Raw genomic sequence first — 24720 nt, forward strand, 5'->3', positions numbered from 1 at the left:
AAAGAGCTGACCCCATTTTTACTTGACTGTTGTGGGAGGACTAGACGAAGAAAACCCATAGATTTAATTTAGGCAATAATTTTAACTTCTGGTCCACAGAGCCTGGTCCAGGATTTGCAAGCAGGAAGTAAAGGTCTGCAGTGATTTCTTCTTTGGCATTTTCATTCTCTGTTTCCCCAACTCACACTCCCTGGGCCTAGTGCTCTTCCCTGCACTTTTTTTTTTTTTTCCTATAGGAAAGAAAGCTCCTGAGCTCCTGAGAGATGTCACTAATTCCAGCTTTCCAGATGTGTGTGATTAGCAACTACATAAAATGAGAAGACATTGAGCTTACAAGAATCTCTGGCAGACATTGTTCACAGCCTGAAGCTAATATGCACAGAGAAATCAGGGCACAGTGCCTACTGGTGGAGGAATGTGGCCAGATTATTCCTAGTATTAACATTAAACATTACCTCTTCACTAGAATGATAAAGAAATGAGTGTCCCAATAAAATGAATTGATCTGTTAACCTGTTTGTTGTCCAGTCACGAAGTCATGTCCAATTCTTTGTGATCCCATGGACTGCAGCATGCCAGGCTCCTCTGTCCTCCACTGGCTCCCAGAGTTTGCTCAAATTCATGTCCACTGAGTTAGGCTTAACTAATTAGATGGTGGGTCTAGCCAGAACTAATTTTTGTTGTATCAGTGCTGAAAATGTTTCTTAAAATAATTTGCCTATTCATGTACATTGACATATATAATTACAGATATTAGATACAATTATATTTTAGGACTGTCTTTGAGAATAACCACCATGTATCATTGCAAAATATATGGAGCCATAATAACACCTTATATTTGGATATATTTCTTTTTTTTAACTTTTGTTTTCTTTTTTTTAAATTCATTTATTTTAATTGGAGGCTAATTACTTTACAATATTGTACTGGTTTGTGCCATACTTTGTATATACGGGGCTTCCCTTGTAGCTCAGCTGGTAAAGAATCTGCCTGCAATGTGGGAGACCTGGGTTCGATCCCTGGGTTGGGAAGATCCCCTTGAGAAGGGAAAGGCTACCCACTCTAGTATTCAGGCCTAGAGAATTCCATGGACTATATAGTCCATGGGGTCACAAAGAGTTGGACGTAACTGAGGGACTTTCATTTTCACTTTCTTTCACTGTAATATTATTTCAGCCTTCAACAATCTTGATCAAAAAAGAGATCAGGTATTATTATCTCCCCCCATTTTGCAGATGAGCAAACTGAGTCTCAGAGAGGTTTCCCTGGTGTGCACGGCGGCAGAATCAGAACTCAACATGGGTCATCTGATGGCAGGAACAAGGCTCCTTTTACTCCATCATACTCTAGAAGACATAGAAACTTATAGTCATGTGATTCTGTGAGAGAATTTGGCAGAAATATTTTTCCTTATGGAAAATAAAATCTTTGCATTTGTTAGGGTTGAGACTTGAATTTTTTGCTCATTCAATTTGAGAATTATGTTGACATAGCACAAGTGATCTTTAAATGTTACTTCACAATGGATAAATACACCGTTGAACATCCATACGATCAAATCTTCAGTTCAGTTCCGTTGCTCAGTCATGTCCGACTCTTTGTGACCCCATGGACTGGAGCACACCAGGCTTTCATGTCCATCATCAACTCCTGGAGCTTGCTCAAACTCATGTCCATTGAGTCGGTGATGCCATCCAACCATCTCATCCTCTGTAGTCCCCTTTTCCTCCTGCCTTCAATCTTTCCCAGCATCAGAGTCTTGTCTAGTGAGTCAGTTCTTCTCATCAGGTGACCAAAGTATTGGAGTTTCAGCTTCAGCATCAGTCCTTACAATGAATATTCACTGTTGATTTCCTTTAGGATTGACTGGTTCTATCTCCTTGGAGTCCAAGGGACTCTCAAGAGTCTTCTCCAACACCACAGTTCAAAAACGTCAATTCTTCAGTGCTCAGCCTTCTTTATGGTCCAGCTCTCACATGCATACATGACCACTGGAGAAACCATAGCTTTGGCTATATTGACCTTTGCTGGCAAAGTAATGTCTCTGCTTTTTAATATGCTGTCTAGGATGGTCATAGTGTTTCTTCCAAGGAGTAAGTATCTTTTAATTTCATGGCTGCAATCAGCATCTGCAGTGATTTTGGAGCCCAAGAAAATAGTCTCTCACTGTTTCCATTGTTTCCCCATCTATTTGCCATGAAGTGATGGGACCAGGTGCCATGATCTTCAGTTTTTAATGTTGGGTTTTAAGTCAGCTTTTTCACTCTCCTCTTTCATTTTCATCAAGAGGCTCTTTAGTTCCTCTTCACTTTCCGTCATGAGGGTGGTGTCAACTGCATATCTGAGGTTATTGATATTTCTCCCGGCAATCTTGATTCTAGTTTGTGCTTCATCCAGCCCAGCATTTCACATGATACACTCTGCATAGAAGCTAAATAAGCAGGGTGAAAATATACAGCCTTGACGTACTCCTTTCCCAATTTGGAACCAGTCCATTGTTACATGTCTGGTTCTAGGTGTTGTTTCTTAACCTGCATACAGATTTCTCAGGAGGCTGGTAAGGTGGTCTGGAATTCCCATTTCTTTAAGAATTTTACACAGTTTGTTGTGATCCACACAGTTAAAGGCTTTAGCATAGTTAGTAAAGCAGAAGTAGATGTTTTTCTGGAATTCTCTTGCTTTTTCTATGATCTAACAGATGTAGGCAATTTGATCTCTGGTTTCTCTGCCTTTTCTAAATCCAGCTTGAACACCTGGAAATTCTTGGTTCACCTACTGTTAAAGCCTCGCTTGGAGAATTTTCAGCATTACTTTGCTAGCATGTGAGAGTGCAATTGTGCAGCAGTTTGAACATTCTTTGGCATTGCCTTTCTTTGGGATTGGAATGAAAGCTGACCTTTTCCATTCCTGTGGCCACTGCTGAGTTTTCCAAATTCGCTGACATATTGAGTGTAGCACTTTAACAGCATCATCTTTTAGGATTTGAAATAACTCAGCTGGAATTCCATCACCTCCACTAGCTAATGGGTATAGGTTTCCTATTGGTGTGATGGAAATGGTCTGGAACTAGACAGGGGTGATGGTTGCAACAACACTGAATATATAAATGCCACTGAATTGGACACTTTAAAATGGTCAAAATGATGAGTTTTATATTGTGTTATTTTAAAACAGTTAAAATAATTATTTTACCATGAGGTTTTTTTTTTTTTTAAAGCATTTGAAAGTTGATGGTAGATATGCTAAACATCATCAGCAGATCAGGAAAGGTAGCTCTGATTCTCTCACCCATGTAGACTGTACACCGAGCAGGTCTGAGATGGCCAGATGTGTGTCCTGATTAGCACTTGTGGCCCTGTCCTGAGCAAGCCAGGAGTGTCTGGCTGAGCCTCACATGCCCTGCCCTTGGCTCTTAGCAGGCCGGATGGTCACTTACCCTCAATCTGTGGGGCACTGCGGTCATTGATCTGCGTGACTTTTCGGAGGCGAGTCCCTTGCTGGATATCAGCCAACAGTGCACTCCGACCTTTGGCATCTGCCTTTCTCAAGCTGGAAGCATCTGCACTTACCTGTAAGGGAATAAGAGGGATTTGATTATAATTCCATGTAACATTTGCAGGTAAGCCATATGTCCTATCTGAGGTAAGTTTCCCCTCCCATACTTTTCTGCTTTCCCTGTTTGCTCTCCCCTGCATCACTCTCCCCAGTGCAGTTATCTAGGGGTCTTAGGTCTTGCAGGAGGCTTACCTCCTGCCCTGCTCACATCCTTCTCCCTGGGGACCCAGAACAGACTCTTTCTTGTGCTGAAACTCCCATAATCTTAAAGAGCCCTAATTCATGGCCCCGTTTCCTCCTCATGGGTGAGCCCCACCCACTTATCTGGGCTTCTGGCTGTGTGTTCCTGACTCTGGCTCTCAGGTTCTGAATAATTACCCTGCCTGGTGTCCCCAGATCCCCTCCTGGACCAAATTCAGAAAGAAAGAAGTGCAGGAGATGGCAATGAAAGTTTAGTGACTGCTTTCTTCTCTGTGTCTGAGTGTGTTACTTTAATTCTCACAAAATCTTGTGAGTTTCAAGTGAGTTTACCCTCATCTTACAACACTGAGGTCCGATTGTTTCACTTCCACTAGAGCTTGTGCTGATACAGCGGGGTCTTCATGGGCTATCAGAACCAGGGAGCAGCAGAAAGAAGATACACAGGTTGGTGGCAAATAAGGGAGGGGAGGTCACACTAGAAGACATAGCCAGGAGGACCCTCCACAATTAGAAGGTTTATATTACATGACCTAAGATCTGGTTAAACATTTCTCGAGATGAGAAATACTTTCTAGCACCTGCTGTGTGGGGAATACCATGTCTTTGGTTTTCAGCTTAAACATCGCTTTGGAGGTCTTTTCTGGCACCTAACCTAAATAAGGCTACCCAGGGTTCTCTCTTAGGGCACCATATTCCTTTATCCCCTGTAAGTTTGTCACAGTGTATACATTTATACTTACCATTCCTTGTGGAAAATTTCCAATTGTGGTTATGAGTTGCAGATTCACCACCCCCACAAGACTCTCTTAGAAAAGAGATCTTGTTCATTTTGTTCCCTAATACCTCCCCAGCGAGTAAAAGTTGGCCCTGCTGCTGCTGCTGCTGCTAAGTTGCTTCAGTCGTGTCTGACTCTGTGCGACCCCATAGGTGGCAGCCCACCAGGCTCCGCCGTCCCTGGGATTCTCCAGGCAAGAGTAGTGGAGTAGGGTGCCATTGCCTTTTCAGAAAACCTGGTCCTAGATAGGCTCAAAAACTGTTCACTGGATGAATGAATGAATGAGTGTGAATGAGCTAAACCCAGGATGCATAACACACTGGTCTTGCTCTCAAGGGCATAAGCAGGCACCAGGGAGATGATACGCTCACGCACAGCATGTGACTGCGTGTCCACGTGAGTTGCACAGAGAGGAAGACTCCAAGAGTTCAGGAAGGATATATTGATCAGGCTTAGAGGAAGACAGGAGACCTTAGATGGCCCTTGAAGGACAGACAGAACTTATACAAGCTCTTGCAATAGCCATTTTCTCCACATGGCCATTTGCCAAAAAGAACAACCAAAGACTCTCCAGTGTCACAGACTGGAAATGAAGGCAATCGCAGTTTTGGTTAAAAGGTGCCGAGTCCGCATTTTCACCAGCTGACTCCATGGCCCAGGTGATGCATCTTACACAGGCTTTGAAGGGCACAAGCTTCAAAGTCAGCTTCTTGTTGCCTGGAAACAAGCTTTTGACCTCTTGAGAAGAGCTCACTGATGATGGTCAACAACTGAGCTATGAGCCAGAGGTCCCAATCCTAACGATACACATCTTTTATGCGTATATGTACGAATGCACATGTACAGCAGGGTATTTCCCACACAAGATGATCTTTAAACTCTTTCTCTATAAACCACTAGCCCATAAGTCATTTTAAACTTCAAAATTTTAAGATTGATTAAGTTTACTCTTGTTTTTAGAAACAATTAGTAACAGGAATAAAAAGCAAACAGAAATATCATGACCCTAGTCAAGAGAAGTATGAACATTTTTGTAAAAATCTAGCATTACAGTTGCGGGATTAGGGGGTGAAAGTGTTTTGTAATTTTCTTCCTAGTTACGAGATAAACAATACAATGACTTGCATTCTTCTGTTAAAAGAAGTGACTGGAACCATACTCTAACAATCCCTGAGTGGGGGTGCTGGTGTTCATCTTACCGTCTTTAAACTCCATCTTTAAACTGATTGCCCAAATGCACCCCCCATTCCTTAACCTTGCCCATCCCGAGCTTTAAAAGTGAGTGCCATGAAGCACCTAGTACCTCCCTGGAATGGTTTTGGGGGACGGTACTAGGTCCTCATCGCTTCGCAGGCTTTTCTCTAGTTGCAGAGAGTGGGGGCTGCTCCCTAGTGGCAGTGTGCAGGCTTCTCCTGGGAGTGGCTGCTCTTGTTAAAGAGCAGGGGCTCCAGGGCTTGTGGGCTTCAGCAGTTGCAGCACAAGAGCTCAGCAGTTGTGGCTCCTGGGCTCTAGAGCACAAGCCCAATAGTTGTGGCACAGTTGATCTACGGCAGGCAGGGTCTTCCTGGATCAGGGATTGAGCCTGTGTTTCCTGCATTGGCCGGTGGATTCCCCACCATTGAGCCGGCCATCAGGGAAGCCCTGGAATAATGATGTGAATTTGCATTTCTACTGAGCACAAGCCTCAGTACATTCTTGTCAGTTCCACATGACAGACTTGTTAATAACATCTTCCAAATCAGCTGGAGGGTATGGCAGGTCCCATCACGTTTCAACATCCTTCTGTGTGTGTGTATGTGTGTGTGTGTGCTCAGTCCTGTCTGACTCTGTGACCCCGTGGACTGCAGCCCACAGGCTCCTCTGTCCATGGGATTCTCCAGGCAAGAATACTGGAGTAGGTTGCCATTTCCTCCTCCAGGGGATCTTCCTGACCCAGGGATCCAACTGACATCTCCTGGCCCTCCTGTATTGGCAGGTGGATTCTTTACCACTAGCACTACCTGTGAAGCCCCACATTCTTCTTTGCTGCCTTTTTTCTGTATGCCACTGTCTGCCAACAAAGATCCATCTAGTCAAAGCTATGGTTTTTCTAGTAGTCATGTATGGATGTGAGAGTTGGACTATAAAAAAGTTGAGCATCGAAGAATTAATGCTTTTAAACTGTGGTATTGGAGAAGACTCTTGAGAGTCCCTTGGACTGCAAGGAGATCCAACCAGCCCATCCTAAAGGAAATCAGTCATGAATATTCACTGGAAGGACTGATGCTGAAGCTGAAACTCCAATACTTTGGTCACCTGATGAGAAGGACTGACTCACTGGAAAAAATCCTGATGCTGGAAAGATTGAAGGCAGGAGGAGAAGGGGACGAAAGAGAATGAGATGGTTGGATGGCATCATCGGCTCAATGGATATGAGTCTGAGTAAACTCTGGGAGTTGGTGATGGACAGGGAGGCCTGGTGTGCTGCAGTCCATGGGGTCACAAAGACATGACTGAGCGACTGAAAGGAACGGAACTGACTGTCTGCCCTGATGATGTTCCACTAGAGGGCGCTCCCTCACCTGGTATTAGGAAAGGTATCCTCAGTCTTTCGTGAGGTAGGAAAGAGCAAATAACTTCATAGTTAAGGGGACCACAGCTCAACTGGTTTTGTACAAAAGGACATCTAAGGACATATTCGTCAGCACACTGAAGACCATATTTTGCTGTGGTGCGTGTTTCTCCTCCACCTGCAATATTTATTAACAGTTCATTTGTAATTTGCTTTCTTAAAAATCAAGCCTAAGAGGTCTGGTTACTGTGGTTACTGGATACAGAAACAGGAAAGAGAAGATTTTCACATATTCACCGAGTTTTTTACTCTATGTAAATCCTGCTTATTGGCAAGTTCACTAAAAAAATTGAGTGAGAGAGTCACTCCTGAACACTTTTTCTATGGCAAACATACCCAACAGGCTTGCCTGCCCCCGCTACGTACAAAACAAGGAACTGAGCTATCATTTGAACGTTTGCACCTGTTCTTTCTTAACGTTGCTATTGAGTGTGACAATTTGTGAGTTCCACACAAAGCTTTTGTTGACTCAGTTTTTCTAAAGCAAGCTTCCCATGGAATAGCCTGGATCCTAAAAAGATGCAAAGTGGTAGAAGAGTAATGCAAATTTAGACCATGGCCCTTCCAAATACAGGCTGAAAAACTGAAGTAAATCAGGAAGATTAGAACGGTACTAAGTGGGCCAAGGACAACGAGGTATCTGTCCTCCTGTCTTGATGAATTATAAGAGCTTTTGCATATCCATTTGTCGTTCCAGCAAATGTGTTGATGAGGGTTCAGTATAGTTTGAGAGAGGAGGATGACAGTCTAGCCCAAATGGAGTGAAATGCATATTGACCTGCTACTGTGACCCTGCTGTCCTATGTCATTACTACATCTGCTTGATTGATATTGGTTTCTGTGAGAAACACTTATCAAAATCTAGCAGGTTGTTTGTCTCAAAGATGATCTTAACTCAATCAATGCAGTATGTTTCCAGCCTTGCAGTCTCCTAAAGGAGACTTCTCCAATGGGGCTGTTAAACTCAAATTAGCACACAGGCTTCCAGGTACACAGCTTGTTTCTTAGCCCTGCTCTCAGCCGCCCCTTCCTTCTCTATACTTGGGGGCAGACAGGGATCAGTAGCCTGCGTACTTGCATTTCTTTACTAAATCTGAATTCCAAGAACAGTCAGAACTGGCATTCATTTCCTCCTGCTGCTACCGTCTTTATGTAGAAGAGAGAGCCTGAGATCCAAGAGAGACACAGGAAATATTTTCAGAGAACGTGAACTCTCCCCTGTCAGGCCTGACACAATGTTCCCTGTACCCCGAATGTGCACAAGCCAGGCTGTTACATAATGAGGCATTTTGAGATCTAACAGTTTTATTTCTCATTTTCAGAAGTTCAGATACTGTATACTATTAAAAATGGACTTTGTATCCTCTTTTTCTGGTTTCTTAAATAACTGTCTACAGATCCAGGACTGTTACCTGGAATACAGAGCTGCTTCCCATAGCATCATATCCTTATCAGGAGGTGAAGCAGAGTTTGGCCCCATTCATTATGGCTATAGGTGATAGGGGAGTCTGGGCCTATTCTCTATGTCCATAGGAACTCCATTTGTCAAAGTCATCTCATCCAGGGGCATCAATTCAGTCACCATATGCTGGTAGCTATCTCCATGCCCAAGGACCTGGAGGCCATCTCAGACCCTTCTCTCTTCCTCATTCTCAATAGCCACTGCATCACAAACTCCTGGTGACTTCTCCTTGGTGATGACTCTAGAATCTGGCTCCTTTTCTCCATTGATGCTGACTTAATGCAGGCCACCAGTATTAATGCAGGCACTTTCAGATTCCTTCAGCTGGTCTTCCTGCCTCCTGTCTTGCCCTCCTCTGCACAGCCACCCGAGTGGTCTGTATAAGGGACATGTCACTTACCATGTCCATAAAAAACTTTGCTGGCTCCCCACTGCCCTCAGGATCAAGTTCAAATCCCTTCACATTGCACAAGGCCCAACCAAGTGACCAGCCCCAACCTCTCCTTCCATGCTGGAGCTCACCTCTGGACCTTAGCTTGAGCTAAGCTCTCTGCTCTTTTCACACTTGTCTCTTGGCTATTTTCCAGGAAGCCTCCTGATCCTGGAAGGCCAGATAAAGAGCTCTGTTTTGTTCCTAGAACAACATGCTTACCCTTAGTAGTGCTCCTGTCAGATCAGGTGACTCTGCTCAAAACCTGCAAGGGTTTTCCATTTCCCTTGGAGTAAAAAAAGTCAAAGTCCTCATTAATAACACCCCTGGGCTTGACTGCATTTCGTATGCTGAGTTTACCTGCAAATGCCAACATTTTCCTACCCATACTGGTGTTATAAAGCAGTTCCACTGTATGGCAATCCTCCCTATCTTTGAATTATACTTTCAAGCCTGTGTTCAAGCTTCTGCCTCTTATGGGAAGGCTCCCATTGTCCCAGCACTCCATGCTTGCCCCAACTTTTGCTTCTTCCTCAAGTGAAAAGTGAAAGTGTTAGTTACTGAGTCATGTCTGACTCATTGTGACCCCATGAACTGTAGCCCACCATGCTCCTCTGTCCATGGGATTCTCCAGGCAGGAATATTGGAGCAGTAGCCATGCCCTTCTCCGGGGGATCTTCTTGACCCAGGGATGGAACTCTGGTCTCCTGCACTGCAGGCAGATTCTTTACTGTCTGAGCCACCAGGGAAGCCCAATTAGCTCTACATCAAAAACTGCTTCCTTTACAAGATCTTTTATTTAAAACTTCTTTAGCTAGTCTTTTCCTTATATGATCCACACCCCCTCCAAAGCATATCGTTTGTAATTCTTGCCAAATACTATAGCTTTTATATTACACATTGTTTTTCCTCTTATTTTCAAGTGGAAACTCTTAGCATGCAAAAAATAAGTGTTCCTCTTTTAGTACCAGCATATACAACTTAAAAAAAAACTGAGAGCAAATTATCAGTATTTTGTTGAAATGAACTCTGTATAAACTTCAAGCCCCTGGGTTTTTGACATTTGTCTGCTCCAATAAAACATGCAGGTATGGTAAGAGAAGTCACTGCCTTTGAGGTTATGTCACAGTCCTGGTGTTTCAAACCATGTTCATACCTTTATCCTTTGGTCACTTTGTCCCAAGAAATGGGGATTCATTCAGCACTATTCTCTCTTATTTGATGATGCCGATATTCCCTGGCCTTTAAGATTAAAATTTAAATTATGAGAAAGCCTGATTTTAAAACCTGTGTTGGAAGAACAACCTTGTAAACTCAAAAAAGAGCCCCGCATTGGTTGTCTAGGGCCTGACACTAGGAATTGCTAAGAAATACATAATACCTAGTTGGAACAATGTCTCAAAAACTGGTTGAGGTTTCATATCTTCTATTTATTTTAGTCAAAAATTATTACCAAAAAGAAACATGTTCCCCTCCCAGCAGATTAATTTGCAAGCTAGCGAGATAATATGTTGTTGTTCAGTCACTCAGTTGTGTTCGATTCTTTGCGAACCCATGGACTGCAGCACGCCAGGCTTTCCTGTCATTCACTGTCTCCTGGAATTTGCTCAAACTCATGTCCATTGGGTCAGTGATGCCATCCAACCATCGCATCCTGTGTCATCCCCTTTCCTCCTGCCTTCAGTCTTTCCCAGCATAGTGAGTCGTCTCTTCATATCAGGTAGCCAAAGAAATGACACTCTTGTGGGCAATTCCAGCTCATCCCTCCCAGCATTTCTGTCTCGGTTAAAGGTTTTCTCTCATTCATCAAAGCTTTAAACCTGTGACTCCTTCCTCTCTTTCATTTGAAATCATCAGCTTCCACTAAGATCCAGTTCCTACTCTTTACTATGCACACACAGGTGACTTTGGAGTCTGGGTAAGGAAGCTGCAACGTGCAAAGTGTGACAGCAACAGCAATAACTCAAAGAAAGTGGGAAGGCATATGTGTTCGCTGGGCACTGTCCCAAGTACTGTGCTGTGCTCAGTCGCTCAGTTGGGTCTGACTCTCTGAGACCCCATGGACTATAGCCCGCCAGGCTCCTCTGTCCATGGGATACTCCAGGCAAGAATATTGGAGTGGGTTGCCATGCCCTCCGCCAAGGGATTTTTCCCAACCCAGGGATCAAAGCCAGGTCTCCCACATTGCAGGCAGATTCTTTACTGTCTGAGCCACCAGGGAAACCCAAGAATATTGGAGTGGATAGCCTATCTCTTCTCCAGGGGATCTTCCCAATCCAGGAATTGAACCCGGGTCTCTCCTGCATTGCACTTGGATTCTTTACCAGCTGAGCTACCAGGGAAGTCCTCCAAGTACTGTATGTACATTAATTCATTTACAGGGCATTTGGACAATCCCATGCTGGAGGTACTAGTTATGAATATTGTGTCCAGTTTACAGATGAGGCCCGGAGAGGAAACAGGCTATCTGCCACTAGTAAGAGGAGAGCTGAGCGGTGAGCCCAGGCCAGTCAGGGTCTCTCACCCACTGCGCTGCGTCTTAGTGATGACACCACTCAGGAAAACTGTGAAGGGTGAACACCCAGGAGACACATGGGAAGCCTGCAGCTGCGTGGGGGCAGTGGGCCCTCTGCCTTCTGGCTGGAGACCACAGCAGATGTTGCGTCAAACAGAGTCTGACATCCAGAGTAGAAAGCAAGGGGTAGAGAAGGGCATCAGAAAGAAGAGGAGGGGAGAAGGGAGAGAAAATGAGAGGGGCTGGGGCCCAAGGAGCTAAGTGCTAGGCCTTTGCCAGGGCCAGAAAGGACAGCCAAAGCTGAGTGGTGGAGCCTGAGAACCGTCTGAACTGCAGTAAACGTGATCCAGCAGCCGTCTTGGCAGGGGGAGGGCGGAGAGCACTTAAAATGGAAACTGCTTAGGGTAACTCTACGCTGTGAGGGTGATACCCTCCACTGCAAAGAGCCTGTACCTGAAACTCCCTCTTCAGGTAACAGAAGCCTGTGTGGGCCAACCCTGCTGGTCCACCTTTTCTTTCCTAGCGTAGGCCCCCTACTCTCCTTTCATACCTCCCTGCTGGCTGCAGGGGAAAATGCAGGGTTTTCAGCACATGGCCTCCCTTGTTGACTCCGAAATAAAGATTATGAGCACTGACTACAGTCCATGCTTCAACCTTCTACCCCACACATTTTACATCCCAGCCACCTGGCCCAGCTCTGCAGCCCCTGAATTGGTCACGTACTTGTTATCTCAAGTTAAAGACTCCCCTGGATGATATGTCCCTTTCTTCCAACTCTGTCAGTCAAAATCCCATTCATCTTGGGACTTTCCTGGTAGTGCAGTGGATAGGAATCCGCCTGTCAATGCAGGGGATGGTTTGGTCCCTGGTCCAGGAAGATTCCACACGCCACGGAGCAACTAAGCCCATGCATCACAACTACTGAAGCCCAAGTGCCTGGAGCCTGTGCTCTGCAACAAGAGCAGCCGCTGCAGTCAGAGGGCTGACCACCACAACGAAGAGTAACCCCGACTCGTCGCAACTAGAGAGAGCCCATGCAAAGCAACCAAGACCCAGCACAGCCAAAACATAGAAAGTGAATAAGTTAATTAAAAAAGGAGCCTTTCTTTAGAAAAAAATCACTTTCATCTATCTTTCAAGGCATAGCTATAAAGCCTCTTCCAGAGACGCCTAGATTAAACCAAGTCAGAATTAATTTCTTGCATTTACTTACTGTATAATAGCCATACATTTTACATGTTTAACCCAGATATGCAGATATTGGCTGAGGTTTCCTGAGCCCTGGAGATCTAGAGGAGACTGGCTCAGAGCCATTCTTGAAGCCCTTGGGACTCTCCAAAGCCTCCCAAAGAGTTCTACAGTTTCAAGGCCGTGTATGCCTCATGGGCACGCTTGCTTCCAGATTCCAGGCAGCAGCTCCGCATTGAGCACTGGATACCCCTGCGCCTCATCTGGTCGCTCATCATTCCAATACAGGAGGATTCACTGGCTCAGAGTCCCCCACTCAAACCAGTGTTCTGGTTCCTCTCTCTCACTGTCTTCTTAACTGTACCTTCCCTCTCCTCAGCCTCTTAGGAACAAAGCAAATTCTTCCCCTTGCTTCGAGTGGTGCGGTTTAGTCACTCTAGTCATTCTTATCCTGCTTCATTCCTGCCCTCAAGCTCCACGCCCGATCCCACCTCTTCACAGACTATAAAGATAGGTCCCCAAAGACAGGTCTCTCCTTAAGACAAACTCTGATGACGGTTGCTGAGATCATATGTTTCATAGCGTTTAAAAAAATATTTACTTATTCACTTGGCTGTGCTGGGTCTTAGTTGCAGCATCTGAGCTCTTAGTTGTGGCATGTGGGATCTAGTTCCCTGACCAGGGATTGGACCCAAGGCCCCCTGCATGAGGAGCTCCGAGTCTTAGCCACTGGACCATCAGGGAAGTCCCATGTTTCACATTTGGATGTGCATCTGTCCTACCCATGCAAGTCCCTTTAGGCAGAAATTACATCTTAATCAACCCTGCCAGGGTTCAGCACAATGCCTTGAGTAATAAACACTCCCCAAAATTCACTGAAATAAAATTTGTTATTTAATCTGAAAATGCAGTGTGAATTTAAAATAAAACAACTATTCCTGTCGTGAGAATCACAGAAGGGGCCTTCCAGGGCACCCAAGTGTGACTCATACAATATACTCATTAATGACAGTCCTTGTATATTTTTAATAAAACGGGGCCACCTCAAACCCTCCCTTAAAAATACTGTAGCATCTGTTTCACTGAATGCCAGCAATTCTAGAGGAGAGCGGAAATAGACAGAAGGTCATGACAGCTGCAATGAATCAAGAGGAAATGTAGACTTTCATTGTTCTTAATAATCCTCAAAACATCTTTATGACAGTTATGACAGGGAAAGAATTCTGCTTAAATGGATCAGGCCCATCATCTGAGGAAGTGAATTATAACAGAAAAAAGCAGGGGGCTATTTTTAGTTCACTTTGCTTAACTGCATTGTGGTCTTACATCTCCTAAAGGTAGGCCTGTGGATTGAGGTTCCGTGTAATCAGAGCAGTGCAACCGCTGCCTTTGCAAACTGAGATATCTCCCTGTCTACTGTCCTTCCTCTGCACTGATGGATTGCTGCCTGCTTGGCATCCCCGTGAAGTCAACCCCCAGCCCTAAGGAAGGGGCTCCAGTCCTGCTTAGGGAAAGGCCATATAAAGACCCCCAGGCTACTGGTACCAGTGATAGCAGCTGTTCTTCCAGGCTGAAGTCTGTTCAGATGATGAAGCATCTGGAAGTCACAAGACTCTTTCAGGCACAGAGTATCAATAGTATCAACAAACATGAACTGCCTTTAATGCACTTGGTAGATGTGCCAGCTACTTCTCTGATCTCTGATGCTACAGTATTTTTAAGGGAGAGTTTGAGGTGGCCCCGTTTTATTAAAAATATACAAGGAGTGTCATTAGTGAGTATATTGTATGAGTCACACTTGGGTGCCCTGGAAGGCCCCTTCTGTGATTCTCATGACAAAAATAGTTGTTTTATTTTAAATTCACACTGCATTTTCAGATTAAATAACAAATTTTATTTCAGTGAATTTTGAGGAGTGTTTATTACTCAAGGCATTGTGCTGAACCCTGGCAGGGTTGATTAAGATGTAATTTCTGCCTAAAGGGACTTGCATGGGCAGGACAGATGCACATCAGAATGTGAAACATGGGACTTCCCTGATGGTCCATTTATTCCATTTTATTCCAATAATACTTGTACTGGCAGAAAATATGACTATATTATATGAATGTAAGATAGTAAAAAATTAATACATAAATTATTTTTAATTTGGAGTAGGAAATGGCAACCCACTCCAGTATTCTTGCTTGGAGAACTCCATGGACAGGCTATAGTCCATGGAGTTGCAAAGAGTCAGACATGACTGAGTGACTAACACACATTTTTAATTACAGTTTTTAAATTCCACTAATCTTTGGTACTTATGCTGTTCATTTTGAGTAACAACATTATCAAAGGGATGGTTTTAAAGATAAGGAACCTTTAACAAAACACAGAGTTTAAATCTTGATGAAAAATCTTATGTTGAAAGAGGAGGAGGCTGTGCTTCTGTCAGGGCAGGAAGGAGAAGGGAATTCTCTGTATTTTCTGTGAACCTAAAACCACTTTAAAAAAACAATCTATTAAAAAATCAAGTCATGGGCTTCCCTGGTGGCTCAGTGGTAAGGAATTTTCCTGCCAATACAGAAGACATGGGTTCAATCCCCAGTCCAGGAAGATGCCACATGCTGGGAAGCAGCACAGAGCCTGTGTCCCACAACTGCTGAGCCTGTGCTCTAGAGCCTGGGAGCCGCAACTACTGAGCCCACCTGCTGCAACTACTGCAGCCTGCAAGACCTAGAGTCAACAAAGAAGCCTTAGCAACGAGAAGCCTGCACACCGCACTAGAGAGGAGCCCCCTCTCACTGCGGCGAGAGCGGAGCCCCCTCTCACTGCGGCAAGAGAGGAGCCCCCTCTCACTGCAACTAGAGAGGAGCCCCCTCTCACTGCAGCGAGAGCGGAGCCCCCTCTCACTGCGGCGAGAGAGGAGCCCCCCTCACTGCGGCGAGAGAATAGCACACGCAACAGTGAAGACGCAGCACAGCAAAAAGTAAAAGACTCACACACAGAAAGAAAAAACCAAGTCACATGACTATACACACAGATATACTCTACTACTTATAAAGAAATATTTTAAAGAAAATCATAATAAAGCATTCTAGTCGTCAAAGTCATAGGGTGGAGGGGTCCACGGAATAGTGGATGCTCCAGATGACACCAGTGGTCAATAGGAGTGGGAGACCTGAAAGGTGTGTTTTATAATTGAATTGGTGGACATCTGTATAGAACTTTTTGATTTAACAAATGAATTAGATACCTCATAAACCAGAAAAAAAAAATCTTAGAAGCCAAGTACTGTGAGAAGGGTTTAAAAAACGTTTGTGAAAGCAGAATTTTGAACAATGGCTGTGCCAACTTTTTGTGGAATGAGGTAGAACATGATGAAATAAAAATCAAGAAGAAGAAATTCATTTTTGTGTTTTTCTCAAATAATGGGGGGAAATGGTGTCACGATTCTTTTTAAAACAGAGACAACTTGATTTAGCTTCTGAAATACTGGGTTACCAGGAAGTGAAGTTTAATTGCACTTTGCCACAGAGCCAGGACAAGGGTGAAGCGAGGGAGGCTCCCAGGATGCAAAACGGAGGGGCGTGGAAGCACTCACAAGCACCTGGAGTGAGTGCCTGGGCATCGCCTGCGCTGTTTTCCACTCTGATGAGAAAGACAGCTTTTTTAACCCAATCCCTCAATGATTATGGTCTGTTATCACTCAGTTCTGGTTAATCTACACTCTTTCGTCCTTGCTGCAGTAAAACATATTACTTTATGTTCTTATCTCTTCATGTGTTTTATCTGAAAGTAGAGACCAAAGGACTCTACTGATTTTGGGGATCTCACAGCCTAGCACAATGATTTGCAAAAAACAAAAACACATCCCAGACATTAGAGTAATTTATGCCTACTGACCAGTAGATTTTAAGATTTACTAATGAAATGTAACTAAAGTTAAAAAAGAAATAAAGCATTTCTCAAACTTCTAACACTGACTATGAGGTTCTTACATGATATGAATCCCACCTCATCTATCTTCTGTCCAAGGGGACAAACCCATTTTCTGTTAAGAACTGGTGGGGCTTACCCTGGGTCTACCCATCCACTCCAGCCATAACTGAGCCCCGTTATTCCAGCAAGAATCAGTAACAACAAGGTTCCAAGAAGGGAGTCAACAGCTGCTGTGTGGCCTTTGAGCAGAGCAATTTGCTTTGTGATGGTTGAAATACAGTCCTATAATGGATTGCTAAAACAATCTAAGGGGGTAAGGACTAAATACCACTCTCCATATAAGCTTCTAGAAATAGAAGTTATCTGCTCATTGGTTCTGAAATGCATTACTCCTGCAGTCCACTCAGCAGTTTAATGTCATTAGACGCAAACGTCTTTAAACAAGGTCTTAGGAGCAGAAGGCCCCTGCTAATCAGAAATTCTGCATATTCTAAATAGTAGACAAAAATAAGATAAAACAGAAAAAGTTAGAACAAAATAGACCAAAAAAAAAAAAAGTGTAAAACCTTGGGGGAAAGGATGTGCCTACACAGCAGGGAGTGAGGATGCAAGATGCAGCCCTCGGTTTGGGGAGGGCTGACTTTGGAACTAGATTTGCCCTAAATGACCTTTCCTCCTAGCATGGTGGAGGAGCAGAGAGGATAGAGGCTGGGCATCCCTGAGCTGAGGGAGCCAGTGAGCAGTTTCTGTCCCTTCCTATTAACACAGACAGTGTATACTTGTTTCCTGGGGCTGCTGTAACAAAGAACCACAGCTTGGGTGACTTAACAATAGAAATTTACTTTCTTCCTGGACGCTAGAACGTCAAGGTCAAGGTGTGGGCAGGCTTGATTTCTTCTGTTTGCAAATGAGCATGTCCTCCCCTCCTGTATCTTCACATGTTAACCCTGTGTGCATGCATGCTAAGTAGCTTCAGTCATGTCTGATTCTTTGTGAATGTATGGACTGTAGCCCGCCAGGCTCCCCGGTCCATGGGAGTCTCCAGGCAAGCATACTGGAAGAATCCTCCTCCAGGGTATATTCCTGACCCAGGGATCGAACTCGAGTCTCCCTCATTGGTAGCCGGGTTCTTTACCACTAGCACCACCTGGGAAGCCCACCCTATCAGTCACATGTGAGTTTGGAGGGGGACACAATTCAGCCCATAACATGTTGTGTATGACTTGATGTCGAGGCTATTTACCCACCAACCACTTCCTACTACTGAGTGTCTCTTACACTTACCAAAAAGAACTTTTTAAGTGTGAACAAGCAACACAGCTTAGTTGCTTCATCTGCTTCGAGGTCTTCTGCACGTCTTAAAGGGCCTGAGCCTGTTTGTAAAACAGGACACCGGATTTGACCTTGACTCAAGATAACAGTCGGAGAAGGCAATGGCACCCCACTCCAGTACTCTTGCCTGGAAAATCCCATGGACAGAGGAGCCTGCAGTCCATGGGGTCACTGAGGGTCGGACACAACTGAGTGACTTTACTTTCACTTTTCACTTTCATGCGTTGGAGAAGGAAATGGCAACCCACTCCAGTGTTCTTGCCTGGAGAATCCCAGGGATGGGGGAGCCTGATGGGCTGCCGTCTGTGGGGTCACACAGAGTCAGACACGACTGAAGTGACGCAGCAGCAGCAGCAGCATGATAACAGTGTGTCAAGGTCAAACAGGTATTCAAATTAGCCCACTTGTTGTCACACAGTATTATCCATAATGAAACATTAATACTGATAATTACTGGTAAATGTTAATACTGCACATGGGAATGCCACATTGCATATTTTAGCTTCCAATTTCATCTCACTGAGGACCAAAGAACTGAGCCACAGCTGAGAATTCTTTTGAGGGCCTCAGAATAGTGTTCTATAAATACAGAGAAATTTCTGGGAAAAGCACATCTCTGGTGCAACATTTAAAATTCTTATGTTGATGTCACCACCAGCAGGTGGCCTGGCTGTTTAATATGAGCTTTGGTGTCACCAGCAAGCACCAGAGAGGGTGCACTCTCATTCATTGAACGTGAATTTCTGAAGCAGCACCCAAGCCCAGGCACCACACAGGGCAAGGCTGGCATGTTTTCTTGCCAGGAGGCAGCCCGATTTCCCACATACTCTCCACAGCTTTCTTTCTTCCACTACCTCGCTTCCTAACTCCCTTGCCAGCGCTTCCAGGAATCACCTTCTAAATAAACTACTTGAGACCCAAACCTTTGTCTCTGAGTCTGCTTTTAGGGAAACCTCAAGTTAGACCATGATCTGCTCTTTCTCACAGAGGGTGTGGAAAGAGTGACTCCATGGGAAGGTCTTCATTCAACTGTCAACCTGTTTGCAGCAGTATGTTAGAGGATCACTGTTTTGAATGATAAAACACAAGCACTATTTTAATTCCCTTGTGGCTCAGCTGGTAAAGAATCTGCCTGCAATGCGGGAGACCTGGGTTCGATCCCTGGGTTGGGAAGATCCCCTGGAGAAGAGAAAGGCTACCCACTCCAGTATTCTGGCCTGGAGAATTCCATGGACTATACAGTCCTCGGGGTCACAAAGAGTCGGACACGACTGAGCAACTTTCACTTTCACTATTTTAAGTGGGCTTCCCTAGCGGCTCAGGGGTAAAGAATTCGAGCACAGTGGCAGGAGATGCAGGAGATGTGGGTTCGATCGATCCTTGAGTTGGGAAGATCCCCGAGGGCACACTCCAGTATTCTTGCCTGAAGAATCCCATGGACAGAGGAGTCTGGTAGGCTACAGTCAATAGGGTTGCAAAGAGTCACGACTGAAGCGACTGAGCACGCACGCACAATTTTAACTGCTATTGGGAAAGCATCCATGCCAAAAAGTGACTTTTAATGCATTCTGTCTTTTTTCCAGGCTTGTCCTCCCAACCTTAAGGCAGAAACCCCAAGTACGTGATAATGGACAACTGCATTTGGCAGGAAAGAGAACCAGAGGTTTGGTGAAATGCCCTGATTCCTGAAATTAAGAAGGTAAGGGGCCCATCACCTAGAAGGTGACAACAACACACAGAAAGTTACAGCAGGTGGGGGTGGGGCGAGGGTTGGTACTCTGGACATCAAAGCAGAAGGTTAGGGACCTGGGTGCTTGGGTGACCCTGGCTGGTCTTGGTTCTCCTGGCCTTAAAGTGACACGTTCTAGAACAATGTATCCAAATACAGCTGCCACAGGTCCATTCATTCCACCTAAGAGCTAAAGGAAGGACGCACGTGCTGTTGCGTGTTTCGGGTTTTCATATGGGATCTCAGTGGTTCCTGGGATTCTCCCTAGAGCCTATGTTCTAACCCCCACCTGCGATCATCACTATTATTGCTGTGACTTTCCCCTTTTCCCCAACTCCACCCTAGCTGTCTGCAGCGATTCTCCAGGTGGGGAAGGAGGGTGCTGCGCTCCCAGGGGTGGGTCCAGATCTCCATGATGGCCTTTGAAGAAGTGAGCAAAGACAGAGCACGTTTCCAGTGAGTCTTTCTCCCTTAACAACCGGCTTCTTCTTTTTTTTTTTTTAATCCTTACTATTGGATATAACAATGTACTTTTGGTGAGCATTTTTAGTGATAGTTATGAATTAGTGGTCAAAAAGCACAACTCATTTACCAGCCCTCAGCAGTGTTTGCAGGAGGGGCCCCTGAGCTACAGGAGTGGGCTGTGCCCTGTGTGCTGAGCCTTCCCCCCTGTTATAGATCTGAGTCCCAGCATTATTGTACTTTCCCCCGCTTCCAGTCAAGCCAATAATATCTGCCAGAAAATCTGACAGTCTGCAATGCCAAAAGGGTAAAAAAGAGAATCTGTATTTCACAGTCATGAGGTTTAAAATAGTCCCTGAGTGCCCAGGATGTGATCTCTTGAGAAGAGCTGGTCACCTACTCAGGAACCCACAAGATTTTTTTGGTTTTTGTTTTTGTTTTTAAAGCCATAACATACTTCCCAAGCTGTCTCCAAGGCCAAAGGTTTTGCCTCAGAGTGGGTTTTAAAGGTCGTTTTCCCTCACCACCCTCTGCAATCCTTCCGCAGACAACCACTGTGTTAGCCAGGAGAGAAGGCTGAAGGTGAACATTTTTCCATATCTGGGTGACCTCGGTGTTGGGAAGAGTTGCCACCTGGAAAAGTTTTGCTTCAATAATTCCCACCACGTCCTCTGTGCTTTGTCTGAGGAGAAAACAGCAGCTGAATACTGGGTGTCCTTGCACCTGGGCAGAGGACAGTACAGGCAATAGTTTTACAAACCATTGTTAGTTATCTGGTGTTTGAGTTAGATCTCAAGGCTTATTTCAATAAAAAGTAGCAAAGGAGATAGTAGCTGCCAGCCTCACAGCTTCCCTGACATTCAAATTCAAAGTTAAGTGTTGGGGTAAGACGCAGGAGGGAGGCTCAAGAGGGAGGAGGAATATGCATAGCTATGGCTGACTCATGACGATGTGGGGCAGAAACCAAACAATATTATAATTACCCTCCAATTAAAAATAAATACAAAAATAAAAGTAATTTGAAAAAAAAAATTTTTAAGTCACCTGTTGCAATTCTAAATCTCAGAAGGAAAAAAAATTCCATAAATCAGCTCAATGATGAGAGGTGACACCTCTGCTGGTAGTGGTGTTAAAAGCCTTAACACGAATCTCTAGAAAACCAGGAACCAGATTATATGGCAGAAGGAAGCAACATAGGTAATTTTAAGCAGATTCTATGCCTCCATAAATCTTACTTTTTAAAAATTAAACAAACAGCTGGGACTTGCTGGTGGTTGGGAATCTGCCTTGCAATGCAAGGGACGCAAGTTTGATCACTGGTTAGGGAACCAGGATCCCACACACCCTGGAGCAGCGGGGTGCCACAGCTAGAGTTCATGTGCCCCAGTGAAAGATCCCACATGATGCAACAAAGACCCGATGCGGCCAAATAAATACATGAATAAATATTTTTTAAAAACCATATACTATTTGGTCTCAAGCATCCACTGGAATTAGTGAAAGCGTGCTACATAATTCCCTCCTTGGTTCTGTTAAATCATCTCTACTTTGCATATTTTGAGGTTACTGATGTTCATTAAAATTTTTTTATTATAGAACATTAGCATATAGAAAATCTGCATCATAGAATGAGTCCCCATGTACCATCATCCAGCTTCAACAATTATCAACGCACTGCCAGTCTTGTTCTATCTTTATCCTAACCTGCTTTTCCCTCCAAACCCCTGCTTGTTAAAAACAAAAAAAACTACATTCTAAATAAATTTAAAAAACATATGTCCAACACTGTATGATATCAAAGAAAAATGCTCTTTAAAATGCAACAATATTATCAAATAAAATTTATTATAATTTCTTCATGTCAACCAATATCCCACCAGTGCTCAAATTCTCCTGGTCTAACAGTAGAGTTTTATAAAGGTGAAAGATTTATATGATCTGAAGAGAAACTAGAACAGAGTTTTTTTTTTAATTCACTGATTTTTAAAAAGTGAAACAAAGATGAATATTTTTAACGATAAATGGTTCAATTCACAAAGAAGATAGACATCGTAAACCATTAGACATCTTAACAACAAAGAAACAAAGATACATAAAGCAAAAATCAGAAGATATAAAAGGGAAAATAAAAAATATATAATCATAGTGAGACATATTAATATTTCAGTAGAGTTGTAAATGAAAGTTTGGGCCACAAAGAGAAAGGCCAAGCCATAGCATTTGAATCTGAGCATCCCTGAGGTGCCCCAACGCCCAAAGAACATCTGTGTTTGCTTTAGATAGGTGCTCAGAGGCAGGGCATCTAGAATCCCTGCACAAGCATCACCATTAAACCTTCCAGGGAAACATGTGCCCTGCCCTTAGGCAGCCTCTTGGCCTGCTACTACGAAAACTGCTAATAAAATGACAAACCAAACAGCAGCTGAGAAAACAGAGCCTCCTCTAAATGTTTAAAATATTTGAATCAGGCTGCCATTTATTTCACTGGAGTGGCTCCTATAGGACACATCTTCCACCGCTCGGGTCTCCACACACACCTGATCACCACGAATGCCGTGATCAGAGCTGTGACCCCATAGCCGAGGGCTCACTGCTCTAATCTGTGGGTGAGTCCAGGTGCCTCATGCTGATACCCTATGGACTCAGGCCAATCAACACAGTGTGAACCCATGAGAGGAGAGAAGGCAGATCACTCAGCTAGCTCTTCAGATCATGCTATAAGGGTAGGTAGGTACCAGGCACCATGAACTTGGAACTCCTGAAACCTAGAAGCGGTAACCTTGGCCTTCCAATTTGGGGACTTTTTTCAGACTGCTGGCATGACTCCTTACTTTGAAAAGCTCAGGCTTCCAGCCTTGATCTTGACCGCTGGTCTCTGACCTCCTGCAGCACTAACCACGGGAGCCTCTGGCCTCAACTTTGTCCCAGATTTGATGACTTGCCCAGCTGTTTCCTGGTCCCTGTGATAAGAGTAGCTGTCGTTTACTAAGCAGGCACTGGGTAAACAACAGCTTCTCTTGTTATCTCATTAGAACCTCACAACAACCCCAGATTTGTACATTCAATACATACATGATGACTGCCTACTACATGCAGGCATTGCTCAGAGGTTGATGATACACTGAGCAAAACAGATAAAAATCCCTCCCTTTCTGGAGCTTCCACTCTAGGGGCCGATCCCTAGGAAGTAGCAGTTATTATCCCATTTGCAGATGAGGAAACTGAGGTTCTGAGTTGCTTGATAATTTGATAGACACCACGGAGCTAATAAATGACACAGCACAGATTCAGCTTCCAAGCTGTAGGACTCTACAGCCCACATGCCTTTGTTTTTGTGCTTGAAGGAACACACCACACTGCATCATCGTGGGATCCCTATTGAAACTGACAGTCTGGCACACTGAAGGCTGAACGGATGATGACGCAGGAACTGACATGCTTTTCACCTTTGTGTTTTAAATGCTATCTGTGGTACAGGTGGAATCCTGCTTACACCAGCTTGAAAACACATTCACACTCCTGCACTGGGAACAGACCTTATTCAAATAGGAATCTATTATTACCATGTCCAAGATTGGGTACACTGTGTTGCTTTCCGTGAGTTTTTTTAAAAAGTCTTTATGTAAAGCCAAGGTCCAAAGTCTATTCTTTCAGAAACAATAACAAATTAGAATGGGGTGGATTGTGCCAAAGGACATTTTATGGCTTTAGAAATAAAACCCAGGTGTTAACTTGTGCTAGTCCTGAATGTGTTAATTCTGATCTAACTGAGTTTGCTTTACAAAATATTCTTGGTAACATGCGAATGTGTTGATGGTGTTCTGACAGGACATGACATAGAATGCATCTGGCTTTGAAGGGTTACACAGGTGGAAGATGTCAAGTATTGGTTGGTTAGTTCACAGTGAGTTTGCTTTGTGAATTACAATATCTTCACTCAACTCACTAGTTCAGGAAGTTATGCTAGATATTGAGTGCCTGCTGTGTGCCTTGAACTGACCTTGGCACAGACTCCCTGTCTCAGAGTCAATCACTAATTGCTCACTGGCTCCTTTCATCCCTTGTTTCATCTGTTCAGGAGAGAACCCAAAGCATTAGCAAGACCCATCCAGTGCCCGATGCTCAGAGAAGTAAGCTTAGGAAAATGGTGACTAATGCAGAGGGCACAAGGGCTCTTTAAAGATGAGACGTCAAGGACCTTACATGCAGGAAATACACAGTGAAGAAGCAAGGCAAAGGACAAAGTTTTGGTCTGGGAATAATCCACTGTACTTTCAGCACTTCTGTGACATGTTATTGCTGTTTAGTTGCTAAGTCGTGTCCGACTCTGAGACACCTTGGACTGTAGCCCACCAGGTTCCTGTCTCCATGGGATTTCCCAGGCAAGAATACTGGAATGGGTAGCCATTCCTGTCTCCAGGGGATCTTCCCCATCCAGGGATCGAACCCATGTCTCCTGCACTGCAGGCAGATTCTTTACCACTGAGCCAACAAGGAAACCCTGAAAGCCTAGTCATCTCCGGACTCAGGCTCTAA

General features: G+C 44.3%; 1 protein-coding gene across 1 annotated transcript in view; it reads right to left on the reverse strand.

The window, feature by feature from the left end:
- Positions 1-24720, reverse strand: part of WIPF3 (WAS/WASL interacting protein family member 3) — an 81657-nt gene that overhangs the window by 22423 nt on the left and 34514 nt on the right. Inside the window, exon 3 of the mRNA XM_027968646.2 lies at positions 3440-3572. Coding sequence (XP_027824447.2) covers positions 3440-3572 — 133 coding nt within the window. The remainder of the gene's footprint in view (positions 1-3439; positions 3573-24720) is intronic.

The sequence above is a fragment of the Ovis aries genome, chromosome 4, assembly GCF_016772045.2.
Source record: "Ovis aries strain OAR_USU_Benz2616 breed Rambouillet chromosome 4, ARS-UI_Ramb_v3.0, whole genome shotgun sequence".
In the NCBI taxonomy this organism is placed as follows: Eukaryota; Metazoa; Chordata; class Mammalia; order Artiodactyla; family Bovidae; genus Ovis; species Ovis aries.